At 43.3% G+C, this 18,572-nt stretch overlaps 2 protein-coding genes across 2 annotated transcripts in view; both read right to left on the reverse strand.

Moving 5' to 3' along the window:
• The window catches only part of LOC308335367 (E3 ubiquitin-protein ligase rfwd3.S-like), a gene marked incomplete at both ends in the record, with an annotated part of 324,422 nt that overhangs the window by 284,438 nt on the left and 21,412 nt on the right, over positions 1-18,572 (reverse strand). The window lies entirely within an intron of this gene.
• LOC308335118 (histone H2B 1/2-like) lies at positions 15,989-16,366 on the reverse strand (the record flags this gene model as incomplete). The annotated part of the gene is made up of 1 exon (XM_080792116.1): positions 15,989-16,366. One exon carries the CDS (start codon positions 16,364-16,366, stop codon positions 15,989-15,991), a length of 378 nt encoding a protein of 125 aa, XP_080648242.1.

Here is an 18,572-nt window from a genome sequence, read left to right on the forward strand (position 1 = left end):
ACCTAGTAAATAATTTTAACAGTGGCCTAGTCACTGGGAAGATGCAGGACGTTATGTGGTTAACTGCACACGGTAGACTTCCGACCAGAGCAGTGGTTAAATGGAGCTGCTTTGTAACCACAACGGAATGCCCCATGCCAGACTGTGCAGAACTAGAGACAATATGGCACTTACTCGTAGACTGCAAGAGATCAAAAGCAATCTGGAGCAAGATGTACGATTTAGGTGTGAAGGTGCCATGCCACAGAGACATTTTGTACGGTATCTTTAACTGCAGAAAAGAAGATTATGATATATTTTGGGATTGTATTTGTGTGACAATTTTTAGGATCTGGACAACTCGGAGTAGAATGTCAATAGACCATGTAGTAATTGATGCTAACACTGTGTTTAAACATATTAAAACGGAACTTAAAAGGAAAAAAACAATGGATCTTAAGAGATTGCACACGCACCTAAACTGGTCCACCTTGGCACTGTAGCCTGTCTGGAACAGTCCAGACAATATAATCTTAGTAATATGTATATATATCTTTTCTGCCTTATCCTGATGCGAGGACTCCCTCTTTGGACATTTTATATATTTATTATTGTTTGTACTGAGTGTGTTGCTCTGGGGGTCTTGTTGCACGCCGGCGGATAGTCACACATGGCACCAAAGCATGGTGCTATCTGCTGGCGGGCGGCGAGGCCCTCAGAGCGGCACATACAGACGCAGGCGCTTGGGCTTTAGGGGGCGACGCGGAGAGTACACATCGCATCAACGGATGGTACTGTGGCGCTCGCGCCCCCTGACGCCTAAGTGGCTGTGAACTAAATGTTTTTGATGTATGTATTGATGATGTTTTATGTATTATGATGTATGTAATTTGATGTGATGATTTTATACATTGACAAGCAGCATATATGTTTGTATGGATTTTCAAGTTTCGATATATGTATGACTTGTAACTGTGTGGAAATTTAATAAAATACTTTAAAAAGCAAACTGCTGATTTTATTAGCGCCACGGAGACGCCGTCGTCCTATGATTGGTCAGTGTTCTGAAACCTCCTTGTTTGGGGAGGTACCATGCATCACTGGCACCGATTGGAGGGGAGCTCTTACACACGTCAATCTGACTGGGACTGCTGTAATATAGCTAATAAATACTATGGAATACCAGGGGCCTATTTCACGAATCTTGGATTAACTAATCCAGGATATAGGCCAAAGCGAGGCTTTTTAAATCCTGATCTTTACAGCCTGGTTTATTCCGTTCCACTAAAGCCAAGCGAGGCTCAGAATTGGCGGATTTGGCGAGCCGGGCTCAGCAAGCCTCGCTTACAAGCGCGTGCACGCATTCCTTGAAAAGCCATGATGCCGATCATAGATTTCTTGAGCGAGACCAATCATGAGCGAGGCGAGCAAATCTGCAGGGAGAGCTGCGGCTTTCACCGATGAGGAGCAAGAAAATCTTATGATATACTACGAGGAAGCCAAGGAAATAATTAAAAAAAGGGAAATACAAGCGCCATTAACAAGGCGAGGGAGAGAGCGTGGCAAAATATTGCCGACAGATTGAACGCATAAATTGTAAAGCATATTATATAGTCGAAGTCCATAAATATATTATTCAGTGAACCTATAGCCCCGAGTTGTGGAGGGTGAGCTATAGTTCCAAACGAGCTTAAACTTTAAGGGCACTTTCTCGAAATAGCGCACTGAGCTCATTTGTGCAATGCAAACGCCAAACTAATAGGCGAGTGCGCTCCGGATTCGGTATGGTATGGAATTATATCCTACTAATCTACATGTATTGTGCGCCATGAAATGTTACATTACATTAAGTCTGTCTGTCTGTCTATCTGTCTGCATGCACTGTAGTGTCACGATTGCATGGCATGATGGCAATACCGATTTTTCAGAATGTATTATTCCATCATAATTTGAGCCTATAAATGTCTCAAATTTGAAAGCACTATATTTCTAAAACTATGAAACATTTTAAAGATTCCTTTTCAGGCACACATGTCCACCGTAGGATGAACCTAAATAGGTTTGAATGGGGTTTCTAGGTGTAAGTATGTAGGACTATGGGTGAAACGTTATAATGGTAATATGTTGTAAAACAACGAGTAATGGTAATATTTAGTGGTTTTCACTTTTACAAAAAATAAATAAATAAAAAAATCTTCTTAACCGTGCACTTGCACGACAGCAAACCTACTCATGGGGAACATTCACCAAAAGCAGCTGATCTACAAGCTCACAAGCTGTCATGATGTTGTGCAGCCTATATATTTTGGTTATTTGATTTTATATAGTGCTTAAATTAGTCCTTTAATGCAGACCGATACAAATAAGGCAACATAAACCCATAATAATTGAATAAATCTGGAAAACATAATTGGTTTGTGATCAGTTTGACTGCTTAATGAACAGTAAAGACATCAGGATTAGGTTAAACCTGGCTGTTAGCCTGGTCCGGAGCAGGCTAAATCCAAAGCATAAATTCCCATGGTAATTTATGTAGCATCCCTTTCATGAAACCGAATCAAGCCTCAACATATCCAGGTTAACTGGTTAAGTTAATCTGGCAAGATCAACCAGCTTTCATGAAACCGGTTAAGCCAGGATATGTGTTAAAACCCGGCTTAATCTCTAATCCAAGTTTCGTGAAATAGGCCCCAGTTTCCAGCAAACTCAGGGTCCATGCTTGAAATAAATCGTGCCATGCCAAGCTTTTTTTTTTGAGGGGGCTAGTGAATCATGGTTTGTGTGTGATATGAAATGTCCAGTACCTCCCCTGTGCCTCCCCAAGTGCCACCCCAGTGTCTGCCCATGCAGTGCCCCCCAGTGTCCCCCTGAGTGCCTCCCTGAGTGCCTCCCCAGTGCCTGCAGTGCCTCCCCAGTGCCTCCCCAGTGTCTTCCCAGTGCCTCCCCAGTGTCCCCTCAGTGCCTCCCCAGTGTCTTCCCAGTGCCTCCCCAGTGTCCCCTCAGTGCCTCCCCAGTGCCTCCCCACAGTGTCCCCCTGAGTGCCTCCCCAGTTTGCCCCTGAGTGCCTCCCCAGTGTCTCCCCAGTGCCTCCCCAGTTTTCCCCTGAGTGCCTCCCCAGTGTCTCCCCAGTGTCTCTCCAGTGCCTCCCTAGTGTCTCCCCAGTGCCTCCCTAGTGTCTCCCCAGTGTCTCCCCAGTGCCTCCCCAGTGTCTCCCCAGTGCCTCCCCAGTTTGCCCCCGAGTGCCTCCCCAGTGTATCCCCAGTGTCTCCCCAGTGTCTCCCCAGTGCCTCCCCAGTGTCTTCCCAGTGTCTCCCCAGTGCCTCCCCAGTGCCTCCCCAGTGTCCCCAATAGCATTACAAGAGCAATAATACAAATGAATCTTACTTTATTAATCTTATTAATTAATGAATCAAATTAATGAATTAATTAATTCCTGCAGGAAACACTGAACTGAAACAAATAATATACATGCATTGCTCTATGACACGGGGCAAATAAATAAACATTTCTACAAGAGCACTCAAAAGGTTAAAAATGAGGAGAGAGTGGATAAAATGTATTATTATTCCAGTCCCATTGATCTTCGAAGAACCAGAACCTACTTTACATATTGTCTCCACCAGGCAGAAGGCATGGGGAGAGTATGTTTTGCACTCAGTTCGTCCAAGTGTTTGTGTGGGTGGGTGTGTGTGTGTGTGTGTGTGTGTGTGTGTGTGTGTGTGTGTGTGTGTGTGAGTGTGAGTGTGAGTGCACACTAAACAAAGTGGAAACCGAGATACACTTCCTAACCATCTGTCCATTGTACCAAGACATCAGAGACACATACTTCCCACAGATTACAACCACACACGGAGATTTTGAAAACATGACCAATGACAAAAAACTCCCATATCTGCTGGGCGAAGTACAACAATGTGCAAACACAGCAGCAAGATTTGTGAGTTGCTGTGATAGGAGAAGGATATCAAATGGAACACAACCACCCTAAAGACTAATCATTGTGTATATTCCTGCACTATACCTGCATCAAGTGATCTTGGTACACAGAAGTTGATCTATTGAAGATTCTGACCTTCAAAGTACATCATTTTTGTTCTGATTGTATTGCTGTATCGTTGTATTGTTCTTTCTGCTTTGGCAATGCAAACGTATGTTTTCTCATGCCAATAAAGCCCTTTGAATTGAATTGAATTGAGTGTGAGTGTGAGTGTGAGTGTGAGTGTGAGTGTGAGTGTGTGTGTGTGTGTGTGTGTGTGTGTGTGTGTGTGTGTGTGTGTGTGTGTGTGTGTGTCACTCCCATTGATGTCTTAAAAACGAGTCACTTGTTTCTCTGGTACTGGTGGCTTTATTTCTCTCACGTCAATCAACAAGCCAACATAAAAACTGATAAATAGAACAACAAAGCATGAAGCACATAAACATAACTAAAATATAGTACAAACAATATTCACCTCACTGGCTGCACATAGGGATCAAGGGAATGAAGGAAGGAACCCATATGAACAAAAACAATCAAGACTGGAAAGAAACACAATCGATCAATTAGACTCAAAACAAAACATAAACATAAATATTGACAAACAACACACAGAAACCAAAATAACCTGAACTGCCTTCACAACCCTCCTGTCTGCATGCTGCACAGGAGGAAGTGTACAATGCTTGTCAGCCATGCTGAATTGAACCCATATATGGTCATGAGACCGGAAATGACGTAGATAATGGCGCAACAAATAAAATACTCTTTACCAAAACATCAAATAATGCAAAGTGGAAGGTAGAAAATAAGAAATAACAAAAACATAATTCTGGCAGCCAAACTCTGTGGACAGCTAATCTCCGGCACCGTTGGCTTGATCGCAGCCATACTCTGCAGTCTGCACACACACTCCCTGAATGCCACAGCTGAACCTCTGCCCCAAGGTTTTCACATTGGCCTCTTATAGCGCCACCACCAGGCCGCTTTGTGCAAAACTCTTTTTTTGGACAGTACACCTACAGATGTCCAAACAGTATGAAAATGTGTGCACAGTCTCTAGAGCCATTCAATGAAACATGTCTTTCAGATTTGAGATTTTTAGGACACCATCCTGATTGGCTTCCAAAGTTCACAGGAGTGCTCTGTTTCAAACAAAATGCCACAAATCATGATCTTGTGATTTCAATGAAATTGTGCATGCACATTCCCACTAGGCCAAGGAAGAAATGCCACTGGAACATTTTCAACTCAGCCTCATGGTGGCGCTATAACTGGCCGATTAGTGTTTTCACCTCTAACTGCATGGCTCTGTGTAAAACTTTGTATGCACACTCCCTAGAGGCCAAGGGAAAACCTTTGCCTGGAAATGTACAAATAAACAATAAACATCTGCCCTTTAGTTTATAGCTGCACCAGTAGGTCGGAAAATCACCACAACTCCTCAACAGCTTCAGCAGTGTTGGATTGCAGTGAAACTGTACGCGCACGCACACACACACGAAGGGCATTTGTTCTAGTTTGCATCTCCATGGACACCTTTCCTTTTGTCACTAAACACAAGGATGTATGTGTGTAAAATACTAATGCAAAATATTAATGTGGTCAATCTTACATGTAGGCCTATGTGCTTTTGGCACAGAAGTGATGATTGTGGACTAGAGCTAAAACGTGTCTTGCACTTGAATATTATATGCAGGCACTGAAATCCATGCTGTGACACTAAATGTATTATGTCAGCTGGGGTTTCTTAATCTTATTTACATGTGGTCTGTTTGTATGGTTCTTAACATTTCTCTCTCTGTAAAGCAGTTGTACTGACATGTAACTTGTTGCAAAAAGGGAGCAAGCTGCTGCATTTTATCTCACTAGCTCTGAGAGGCAGCAGTGCAGCACACACACTTTCAGTGTTGTTGAAGATGTGTGGTCAGGAACCTCCCTATTTGGGAGGAGTCAGAGTTTACACTGGGAGGAACCGATCACTCCACTAGCAGTGATTGGTGGGAAACTCATACACACTCAGCCCGCGCTCTCATCCGTCTCTATGATTGGTGGGGCGCACAACCCCACACTATACTTTACTAAGCTGAATATATAAAACGTCTCGCACGCCTCTACCCCAGCATATTACTTCGAGTGCTTATTATTCTAGTAATAAACCTAACCTACTACAAAATGAGTGGCCGAGGAAAAACTGGAGGATAATATACTCATCTGAACTATAAAGCCGCAGGCACCGGTGGTGTCTGCGGTACGGTGGTACCTTTAAACTAATTCCTCTCATATCTGAGATATCTGAGATATCTAAAAAAAAAAAAAAAAAAAAACTGTGAACAGAAAGCACGAATATAGGGGAAATGCCCCCTGCGGGGGAGGACCCCCGGTCCGAGCCCGGAGACCGGACAGGGCGGCACTGGGCTCGGATTCGCTTTATTGGACATGGAGAGCCTCCGAGCAGAAGCGTGGTCGGACAGTATCTGCTCAGAACGAGGTGGATGGAAGTGAGTGAAATATACTCCTTTATAGCCCTACCAAACAGGAGAGAGTTTGAACTCTCTTTCCACCGTGAAGGTTCCCTGCGGAAATTCAGCACCCTTTTTGCAGACAGATCTGTAGAGTGCGAGTGGAAGGACTTTGAACTTCATTCCTCTGTACCTGTCGACACACTCATTGTCATGATCAAGTTCTGGACGGCAAGGGTAGCAGATTACGACATCGAGCAGTACCTGAGCAGGTACTGCACACTCTTGCGTCCAGTGGAAAAACTCCTGGACGAGTTTGGCTTGTGGTATGGGGTCCGACGCTACAGGGTCAAGCTGCATAAACCAGGCAGTGACGGGCGACCAGTAGACCTCCCTAACTCAATTTCCCTGGGGCCATACAATGGGAAAATCACCTATGCAGGCCAGATACAGAGATGCTATATCTGCCAGTCCAGATTTCACCAGGTGAAGGAATGTGACATTGTGAAGTGCTGGAAATGCGGTATGACTGGCCACAAAGGGGAAGGAGTGTACTAGTGCCGGAGTCTGTAGCCTGTGCAATGAAGTGGGGCACACTTTCTTCACCTGCCCACAGTCGTACAGCAACAGAGCAAAGCGGCGGCAGCAGCAAGCTGCGGATACAACCCCGGAGCCCGAAGCAGCAGCAGCAGGAGAGACGCCAACAGACAGCCACGTCAGCCAGCAGACACAGGACATCCCGTCAGCTGACAGCCAGCTGACGTCACCTGACAGCCAACCGACGGCAGCTCCAGCACCACCCGAGGGGAGGCGGAGACAAGAAGAGGAGACTCCGCCCGCGGACAGCAGCCAGCAGATCTCAGTTCCAGCAGCACCCGAGGAGGAGAGGAAGAGACCAGCGGACAAAGAACCGGCACCTGAAAGGCAGCAACAGCGCACGAAGGCCACCACCAGCGGGCAGAAAAAGCCAGCGAGCAAGCCCTCAGCAACGCCGAGGAAAAAGCCACCGAGCGCAGCCCCAGCGGAGGAAGCATCGACACCGCAGACGGACGCAGCGGCTGCTGTGCCAACAACATCAGCTCCAGCGCAGCTTCCCCCTGCCGACGCGCAGCCATCAGATCAGGACATGGAGAGTGGTACGCAGGTCAGTCTTCCCAGCTATCAAGTACCGAATTATGCAGACACAGAGGACAGAATAAGTGACATTTTGCGGGATTTAGAGACTAACGAAGGTCAAACAGCTCTCGAAGATGCGATTGACATTTTGTGCGGACCACAGTCCGAGGAGCGGGGTCCTGTATCCACCTTATTGGTGTCCACAGAGAACTTCCCTCCCTTACAAGGCAAGAGAGACAGACAGTCTCCTGAATCACATATTAAGAATGGGAAAAAATCCAAAAGCCAGGGATCGAAAAAGCCCTTTAAAACCTGATGATGGAATATGTAGGCCCACTACTCGCCATCATGATGTTTAATATTGCCACAATCAATGTAAGGGGAATACAGCAAGAAAGTACTAGACAGGAGAAACTTAATATAATTAAAAATATTAGAGCTGATATTATTTTTGCACAAGAATTGCGGCTAAAAACACTGGCTGATGTAAATACTGTTAGAGAGTACTGGTCCCACGGGTGGTCGGAATTTTCAATTGGTGCTGACCACGTCGATGGAGTCGGTATTTTGTTTAACACAAAAAATGTAACTATTCAAAGGAAACGAGAAATAATACCAGGCCAACTTCTGGTCCTAGACTGTATAGTACGGAAACAGAAAATGCGGCTTATTAATGTATATACAACCCCGCAGCGATGCGAAAAGATATGTCTTTTTAATAAGTTGAGAGAAGTTCTGTGTGGAGGGCAGTGTATAATTCTGGCCGGTGATTTTAACACTATAACAGATCTTAAAGATAGAATATCAACAACCGGTAGTAACACAGGCCTATATGATAGAGCGAGTAAAGTGTTGAAGGAAACCTGCGAAAGTCTAGAAATGAGAGATACTTTTAGGGTGCTGCACCCAGATGCAACTGGCTATACACGTTTTGACTCAAGGGTCAAGACGCGTATAGACAGAATTTATGTGTCAAAAGACATTAATGTGAACACGTATAAAACTGAGGCTTGGGTTAATTCCGACCACCTGGCAGTGAGAGCTACTATTAGCTTTCACGCCAGACCAAGAGTAAACAACTGGAAACTAAACATCAATTGCTTAAAAAATCTAGAGTTAATACAGAGTGTTAAAAATGAGATAAGTAGAGTGAAGGATTTAAGAGTTCTTACTGAATCAAATGTCGAATTATGGGAAGAGATGAAGAGATGCGTAAAAAGGCAACTCATTTTAAAATGTAAAGATTTAAATATAGAACGAAAAAAAGAGTATACTAAACTAATGCAACTATATGTTGAACTCAAATGTAAAAGTAGCCCACTATCAGAACATGATGAAAATAAATTAGACGACATTACTAGCACTTTGAAGATTTTTAATAATGATTATTTTAATGCAGCTAAAGTACAAGCAGGCTTCGATATGGACGAACCAGCAAACATACGAAAAGTTATTGAGAAATATAAAGAGAGACAGGAGTTTAACTGTATAAATGCACTGACCAATAAACATGGTCAAATTGTAAATGATGATAATGGAATAATGGAATTGATTGTGGAACATTTTAAGGAAATGTATTGTGGTGATGGTACTTTGTTGGATGCAGAGGCCTTTTTATCAGAGGTGAAAAAAATAGATGGAGTGCACTTTGACACACTCCTGGGTGATTTCACAAGCGAGGAAGTAAAAAATGCAATTTCTTTGTTAAACCGAGGGAAGTCTCCCGGCCCGGATGGCCTACCCTCCGAATTTTATCAGGTCTTTGCTAACGAACTTGCTGATATTTTGGCCTCTGCATTTAATGACGGGTGTTTTAAGAAGTCAATGCATGACGGGTTTTATCAGGGTACCATCTCGATGATTTTTAAAAAAGGGGATGAAAAAGATATAAATAATTGGAGACAGATCACACTAACTAATATAGAATATAAGATACTCGCCAAAATCATAATGATAAGACTAAATACAGTATTAAACGAAATAATTGAAAAAGAACAGACATGCGCCATTAAAGGACGTATGATGTGGGACAATTTAAATAGGATCAGAGAGATGATAAACTCACGTCATGAGCCTGGCTTTTTTATTGTTGGCTTTGACCAAAAGAGAGCTTTTGATTTTGTAAATAGAGAATATTTATGGGGTGTTTTAGATAAATATGGGTTTCCACAGGTATTTATAAAAATGGTTAAAATGTTGTATGCAAAATCTCAGGTGGCGGTAAAAGTAAATGGAAGGACGTTATTGTTCCTGGCCACCATTTTTCCGCCACCTGAGAAATGCATAACAAGAATTAATAGGATGTGTGTACGTTTGATTTGGGGAAACAACCGGGAGGTTGCCAAAAGGATTTTTATGTTTAAAAGTGTCAAAGAGGGAGGCCTTGGCGCAATGGACGTCGGCAGCAAAATAATGATTGCATTCTGTAAAAATGTGGCTAGGGGCATTCTGTGTGGAGCAGCTTGGGTAGGAGACCACAAAACATGGAGAAAACAGAGGGGCAGGGGCAGACTGTCACTGCCATACTATAAACTGGCATATGGGGACTTTACCACAAAACATAGCAATTTAAACATTAACTGGGGAACCCAATCAAATAAAATAATATATAATCTAATAAGTAATAAGATATATGGAGGTATGGTACTTTTTAAACACTGCTCCTTTGAAGAAAGTAAAAACCTAGTAAATAATTTTAACAGTGGCCTCGTCACTGGGAAGATGCAGGACGTTATGTGGTTAACTGCACATGGTAGACTTCCGACTAGAGCAGTGGTTAAATGGAGCTGCTTTGTAACCACAACGGAATGCCCCATGCCAGACTGTGCAGAACTAGAGACAATATGGCACTTACTCGTAGACTGCAAGAGATCAAAAGCAATCTGGAGCAAGATGTACGATTTAGGAGTGAAGGTGCCGTGCCACAGAGACATTTTGTACGGTATCTTTAACTGCAGAAAAGAAGATTATGATATATTTTGGGTTTGTATTTGTGTGACAATTTTTAGGATCTGGATAACTCGGTGCAAAATGTCAATAGACCACCTAGTAATTGATGCAAACACTGTGTTTAAACATATTAAAACGGAACTTAAAAGGAAAAAAACAATGGATCTGAAGAGATTGCACACGCACCTAAACTGGTCCACCTTGGCACTGTAGCCTGTCTGGAACAGTCCAGACAATATAATATTTGTAACGTGTATATATCTATATATCTTTTCTGCCTTATCCTGATGCGAGGACTCCCTCTTTGGACATTTTATATATTTATTAAATGTTTGTACTGAGTGTGTTGCTCTGGGGGTCTTGTTGCATGCCAGCGGATAGTCACACATGGCACCAAAGCATGGTGCTATCTGCTGGCGGGCGGCGAGACCCTCAGAGCGGCACATACAGGCGCAGGCGCTTGGGCTTTAGGGGGTGACGCGGGGAGTACACATCGCATCAACGGATGGTACTGTAGCGCTCGCGCTCCCTGGCGCCTAGGTGGCTGTGAACTAAATGTTTTTGATGTACTAGAATTTCGCCCGGCTTCGCCGGGCTCATCCCAGTGTCGTTGCAGCGCAATATGGGAAGAAGGAATTTTCAGGAGTTGACAGAGTCCACTTCATGTTTCAGCTGTGTTTTTAAACTCAGTAGTGTGCCTTGCACACAGCGCACACTCGCAATTGCAGCTGGAGGGCGACGCGACACACACACACACACACACACACACACACACACACACACACACAGAGAGCGATGTGTGGATAAATCAGAGATTTGGGAAATGTGTTCTGAATGGGCCAGAATATATGTGTGTAGGCTGCAACAATGATTTCATAAAGTGTAGTTTAGTTTTGAACAGGCAACTAATGTAGTGATACACACACACACACACACACACACACACACAGAGCGATGTGTGGATAAATGACTGAGATTTGGGAAATGCGCACGCAAGCACATAATGCACGGCGTTACAGGATTACATAGGTCACGTGACACACACGGCTTCCACATTTTGCTTCATACTGGGTGAAAGTGTCCTTCCAAAAATTATATTTTCGCTCGAAATTCTTATTCACAATGACATTGAGTTGAGGTGTTGTTTTGTGGGTAATTGTTGCATAAGCGCTATTTCGCACAGGAGTCCCGTGAGGCGGGCAATCTCCCTCCCCTCCCCTGTGTCTGAAGCAGCTAGCATGGAAGCTATATGGAACCTTTCCCTCCGAGTGCACACAACCATGCCGTTATCCACGCGTCCATCCGATAGCTTTTAATGTAAATGTCCCATCCACTGAGCAAAAGCGATATAAGCGCCTTATTCATTCACACACACACACACACACACACACACACACACACACACATGCACGCACGCACACACACGGTCGCCTGCAGACCCAGCTCCCAGCGAGTGCTGCTGCTGCAAGCAGTGAGTGTGACAGAGCTGGTGACGTAAGAGGCAGGCAGTGTTGCCAGGTTTGCGAATTGTAAGCGAGTTGTAGTGTATGTAAGTAGCGTGGTTTAAAGGGCTTGTTTGTGGGCTGGTTGGGCTTGTTTGTGACCGTGTTGGGGCAGCAGTGATTCCGTGTTCCGTGTAGGAATGTTTCATAAAAGTAATATTTGCAGAGTAAATAAGACACTTGAACGGCGAAAAAATAGGCTATGTCAGTTCGGGGAGCGTGCCGAATTTATTTTGCATATAGAGATGTGTGGTGAAAGTGTGGTTCGGTCGGAGATAGAGCACAAAGAATGAGTATGGGTACCACTTTTCACTTGTATAGTAGATTGTACAACTCAATCAATCAAACGTTTGTTTAATCAATGTATTGCCCCATTGAAAAAAAAGAAAAGGCCAAACTGGTACACCCGATACTATTTAATATTTCCCTTATGTTTGATATTTTCTTATCACATCCATGGTATGAAAACAATGCTAAGGAGTTGCTTCAATGAAATATAATTGCTTTAAGCTGAAAACGGGTTATTAGTCATTATGTGTAGTGTAGTGTAGTCAACATGTTAAGGCTCATACACACTGCCCGGTATTTGCTGCGATTATGCTTTCGGGGAGCATTGTTGGCGCTGGCCGACAAAAAACCCTGATCTGACGTTAAGTGGTGCCCAAATGGTAGATCACGATCTACAAAGGCTTTGCAGGTAGACCACATGACATGGCAGTAAAAATATATATAATTTTAATTTAAAAAACGATTTTTGCATCTTCCGCTTTAGATGACCTGAGATTACTTGAGTGATTGACATAAAAAAGGGCCTGTCAGCTCAAACACACAATGCAATACTTGTTGTTGCTTACAATCATCAGTAGCAAAGTCAAATACCAACAAAAATAAAAGCCTACGATTTGCATTTCCCCCCCTCTATTTCCCATTCCATGTGCATTTGTCTTATATGTAGCCTATATGAAAGGCCCCTCAATTACATTTTGTCACTATTTTCAGCAATGGGATGATAGTTTTATTTGGTGGGTATGTTGAGCTGGTCGTTTTGAAAGTAGCTCTCAAGTCCATAAAACAAACTAACATAGGCTACTTCTCTATAAGCAGAATCATGAATAGGCCTATTTAATTTATACAAAAGGAGAAGAGAGAGAGAGAGAGAGAGAGAGAGCAATGTGTTTGTGGCTCAAACTGTGTCTAATATTGTTTTAGAGCAGTGGTTCTCAAACATTGTCATGGCAAGAGCAAAGGAGGCCCAATATTTTTTCAATCTACAAAAATAATCCCAAAATGGCTGATAAATTAAATTACATTACTTACAAATCGCTTATTTGGCAACACTGGCCAGCTTTTTGTTGCAGCTCCGTGGCTGGGAGTTGGGAACTTTCTGTTACAGTTAAATCAATATAAAAGTACCACACAACTGAAAAGTTGCGCGACTGTGTCCGCAAGTTAGAGACGTGTGTGGCTATAATGACGCACAGCTGTTATGTAATCGCGCGTCTCTAAATTGTAAGCGTGTGTGTGTGTGTGTGTGTGTGTGTGTGTGTGTATATATACATTCCGTCGGTAATTCCCTGTAGGCTTCACGTGAATAATGTTGTGTGCGCGCGTGCGGATAAATAGTTATGTAATGAATCGCATGTTGGTGTGTGTGTGTGTGTGTGGGGGGGGGGGGGGGGGGCAGTTGGCTGTGTGGCGAAAATAGGCAAAGTGATCGGTGTAAGGGTGATATTTCGGCACAATCCGATTAATGAGAAAGAACAATGTTGATGTAACTAAGGGAATCGTCGAGTCATTTATTTTGTAAACTATTTCCGTGTATCATCGTCGTCGCTGTCTACAACAGCACTGGCCATGGTGAAACGCAACAGCCGTCTCGTTCTCTCACTTGTCAACTCCTCTCTGTGTGTGTGTGTGTGTGTGACTGACTGTGTGTGTGTGTGGCACTGCTCCGATACAGCTGGATTTTCGTCTTTTTTTTCTCTCCATGCATTCGCATGGGCGGAATGGGCCGGCCGCTCGCGGAAGTAAATTGGCTGTGTGGCGAAAATAGGCAAAGTGATCGGTGTAAGGGTGATATTTGGGCACAATCCGATGAATGCCAAAGAACAATGTTGATGTAACTAAGGGAATCGTCGAGTCATTTATTTTGTAAATAAAGAGATTTAGATGGAATAAGCGAAATAGCGATCGTATAATCTCTCCTGTTCCTTCTGTCTCTCATCAATGTCCTGCGCGAGAGCAGATTCTGTGCTGCGCGAGATGACATAGTCAAGCTAGTGTGGGGGCGGGGCTGGTAAGAGAGGGCAGTGTTGCCAGGTTTGCGAATTGTAAGCGAGTTGCAGTGTATGCAAGTAGCGTGGTTAAAGTCCTTGTTTCTCGCGTGTTGTGGCAACAGCCAAGGGCGCAGCAAATACGACATTGAGGGGTAGAAACCATCCCGGGCGCGTGGTTCATGTAACATGTGTGTCACTGTGAAAGACTGGCCCCGTTAAGTGAACGTAGTTGGCGTAGTAGACGCCAACATGACGATTTTGGTAGACGCCAACATGACGATTGTGACGTAGGCTGTTGACGTTGAGCAATAACAGCGTGTTTCATAAAAGTAATATTTAAAGAGTAAATGAGACACTTGAACGGCTAAAAAATAGCCTATGTCAGTTCGGGGAGCGTGGCGAATTTATTTTGCATATAGAGATGTGTGGTGAAAGTGTGGTTCGGTCGGAGATAGAGCATGAAGAATGAGTATGGGTACACCTTTTCACTTGTATATATAGATGTATTGATGATGTTTTATGTATTATGATGTATGTAATTTGATGTGATGATTTTATACATTGACAAGCAGCATATATTTTTGTATGGATTTTCAAGTTTCAATATATGTATGTATGTATGAACTTTGTGGAAATTTAATAAAATACTTTAAAAAAAAAAAAAGAAAAACTGGAGGGAAGGTCAGGCAGAAGGCCAAGACCCGCTCATCCCGTGCCGGGCTCCAGTTCCCCGTAGGTCGTGTTCACAGGCTGCTGCGTAAAGGCAACTATGCCCAGAGAGTCGGTGCCGGGGCCCCGGTCTATCTGGCGGCTGTCCTCGAGTATCTGACCGCTGAGATCCTGGAGTTGGCTGGAAACGCTGCCCGTGACAACAAGAAGAGTCGTATCATCCCCCGTCACCTCCAGCTGGCCGTCCGCAACGACGAGGAGCTCAACAAACTGCTGGGTGGAGTGACCATCGCCCAGGGCGGTGTGCTGCCCAACATCCAGGCTGTTCTGCTGCCCAAGAAGACCGAGAAAGCCGCAAAGAAATAAATCTACTTAACAAACTCCCACAAAGGCTCTTTTAAGAGCCACCCACTGTTTCTGCATAAGGGTGATTTCCAAAATTCTAAATGCGTACTGTTATAGCTTAATTTTCTATTTATCCAGTCTGTCCACATGTCTGCAATCATAACGGCACAGGCGGTTATTGCTTAATTTTTTCAGTTGGAATGGGGGAAAAAGTGAAATGAACCCACACTGCTTCCTTATAGTTAATGCATTATTTTCCCGCTCTAATACACTAGGTCCTAAATGTCTATGTACATTTATGCTCAATGCTGTTCTTGTAATGCTTGCATATCTAGTAATTATTTCGGCATGTAACCACAATACATAAGATGTCTGAGCACGGTTATTGCTGAATTTCTTCAGTTGCAATGGACCCACTGCTTCGTTGTAGTTAATGCATTATTTCCCCGCTCTATTTACATAATGTCTAATGTACATGCGCCTTATGCTGTTCGTGTAATTCTTGCATGATATCTAGTAATTTTCTTTCAGCGTGTAACCACAATATTTATCTACACATGTCTGAGCACTATGGATTTAGACATTAACTGGTTGTGGTTTAGCCGACATGCATTGTAATGGCCATGTTCATTATATACATATTTGGTTAAACTCTTCTTGGAAAATATGGGTGGTCCTTAAAAGGACCGTTGTGTTTAGAGCAGACAGAATAGTTTACTTGGAGCTGGTGTACTTGGTCACAGCTTTGGTGCCTTCAGACACTGCGTGCTTGGCCAGCTCACCGGGGAGCAGCAGGCGGACGGCGGTCTGAATCTCCCTGGATGAGATGGTGCGGCGCTTGTTGTAGTTAGCCAGTTTGGAGGCTTCACCGGCGATGCGCTCGAAGATGTCGTTGACGAAGGAGTTCATGATGCCCATGGCCTTGGAAGAGACACCGGTATCGGGGTGGACCTGCTTCAAGACCTTGTATATGTAGATGGCGTAGCTTTCCTTCCTGCCCTTTCTGCGCTTCTTGCCGCCCTTCGTGGCGGTCTTGGTGACGGCGCCCTTCTTGGAGCCCTTCTTGGGCGCTGGCTTTGCTACTTCAGGCATCGTGCTTGTATTCAGTAGAATAGTTCAGTTGCAGTGAAGAATGTGTAAGAAGACGCTCTCGTACCACTATTTATACAGAGCCAATGCAAATGAAGCGTGGGACTCCTAGTATATGACTGGCTGATCCTGCCACAAAGAGTCTTTGTTTTCTGTATTATGTTTTCCGCTCGTGTGCTCTATTGTCCCTGTATCATTGTGAGGGGCTAAATATACTAGCCTCTTTATACATTATTAATATGTATTGTAAATGTATAATTTAAAGCCCCTTTTTATCATAATGTGTTTTGTTTTGATTTTGCATTGATCCTCCTTTATGACTGCTGTTGCTGCTATGACACCCACATTTCCCCATTATAAAGGTATATCTGCATATTAATTTGCCACAACTTAAGCTAACTTTACCTAACTATACAGGGAAACACTGTATTCTGAATATTGCAACGGAAGATAATGATAAAACCTGACAGAAACCGGCCAGCTGAAACCAGGAACCGGATTAACTATAGCCTACTACATTAATTAACATGTTCTTTATTGGCACGAAATTTCATTCATTCAGAGAGAGTACAAGCTTTACCATAAGTATTTTATTAAATTTCCACAAAGTTACAAGTCATCACATAAATCAAAGCTTGGAAATCCATATAAAAATATACTGCTTGTCATCGTATAAAAACATCACATCAAATACATACATCATAATACATCATCAATACATAATACATACATCAAATAGCCTACATTTAGCTCACAGCCACTTAGGCGCCAGGGAGCGCGAGCGCCACAGTACCATCCGTTGATGCGATGTGTACCATCCGCGACACCCCCTAAAGCCCAAATGCCTGCGCCTGTATGTGCCGCTCTGAGGGTCTCGCCACCCGCCAACAGATAGCACATTATTATTATTATTATTACCACACTAGTAGGTGTTGATTCAGATACACAAGCAGCATGGTATCTCAGCAGCCTGTTCTTTCATTCTTCTACTCATTGATTTGTTATTTTATTTGGTTAAATACGTGTTAAATAGCTATATTCTGACAGTAATCAATGCGACAGTGTTTATTCAGTAGTAGTAGTATCCATGTCTCTCCAGCTCTTTCTTTATGAAACAGAAAATGCATTTTCAGGTCAGGATATCAATTCTATCCAAATCAGGACAGAGAACTCAACTCAGTCAGGATATAGATTACATAAGTGGAATAAGACGTGATGACACAAAGAAATATGCAGACAAACTTGGAATTGGAACACTATAAAAATTAAGCTGATCCTACTCTCTCCTGATTGGTTGAACCTACCTGAAAATGTATGTTGTTTATTAAAGACTTGGAGAGACAGCTGGGAGACTGCCGTTACTGAACAAACACACTATAGCAATGATTACTATCAGAAAATAGTGCTTTAACTTTTAATTGAAATCAAGACATGTCACAAACTACATGGTCAAACTCATAACTGTACTAGGAGTCCTGTTACACAATATGCCTACTGGACAATTTACAATTTAGGCATTTAGCAGACGCTCTTGATCCAGAGCGACTTACATTTAAGCAAAAACAAAAGCATGGCATACATTTAAGCAAAAACCAAAAGCATGGCATACATCACATATATCAAAAGTAGTTATCATTAATCATGTATGTCACCAGTTGTTGTTACTTTAGCTAAAATAGCAGATCTACAAGCCCATAGCGCGCCACTGAGTGCATGCGATATACTTTGTCTGTATGTCTGTCTGCCTGTCTGTCTGTCTGTCTGTCTGTCTGTCTGTCTGTCTGTCTGTCTGTCTGTCTGTCTGTCTGTCTGTCTGTCTGTCTGTCTGTCTGTCTGTCTGTCTGAACTAAATAACTTGAGAATATTGTGGCAAAGCTTGAGACTGATCAGCTGGCTGCTCCAGTCCAAAGTCAACATACATATAGGAATGTAGACAACTGTTCTTATATAATTATTCCTATATAAATGTAGTGTATTATTATTACTTGCACAAGCAGAGCGCGCAAGTAATAGTTTTCGTCCAGGGCGATGTTTGATGCGTATGCGTGGTGTCAGATTACATACATGTATACATAGGGACATTACGGGTCCAGTACGGGTCCATTTGATTTAATGTATATGCTCTCAAGAGTTAAAGACGCGTAAGGGTCCATTTGGTTACCAACTCTCCGTCATTTAGCTGGGGGACACCTGGAACCCCCTCAAGGAC

The sequence above is a fragment of the Protomyctophum bolini genome, assembly GCF_963924005.1.
Source record: "Protomyctophum bolini genome assembly, chromosome: 20".
NCBI lineage: Eukaryota > Metazoa > Chordata > Actinopteri > Myctophiformes > Myctophidae > Protomyctophum > Protomyctophum bolini.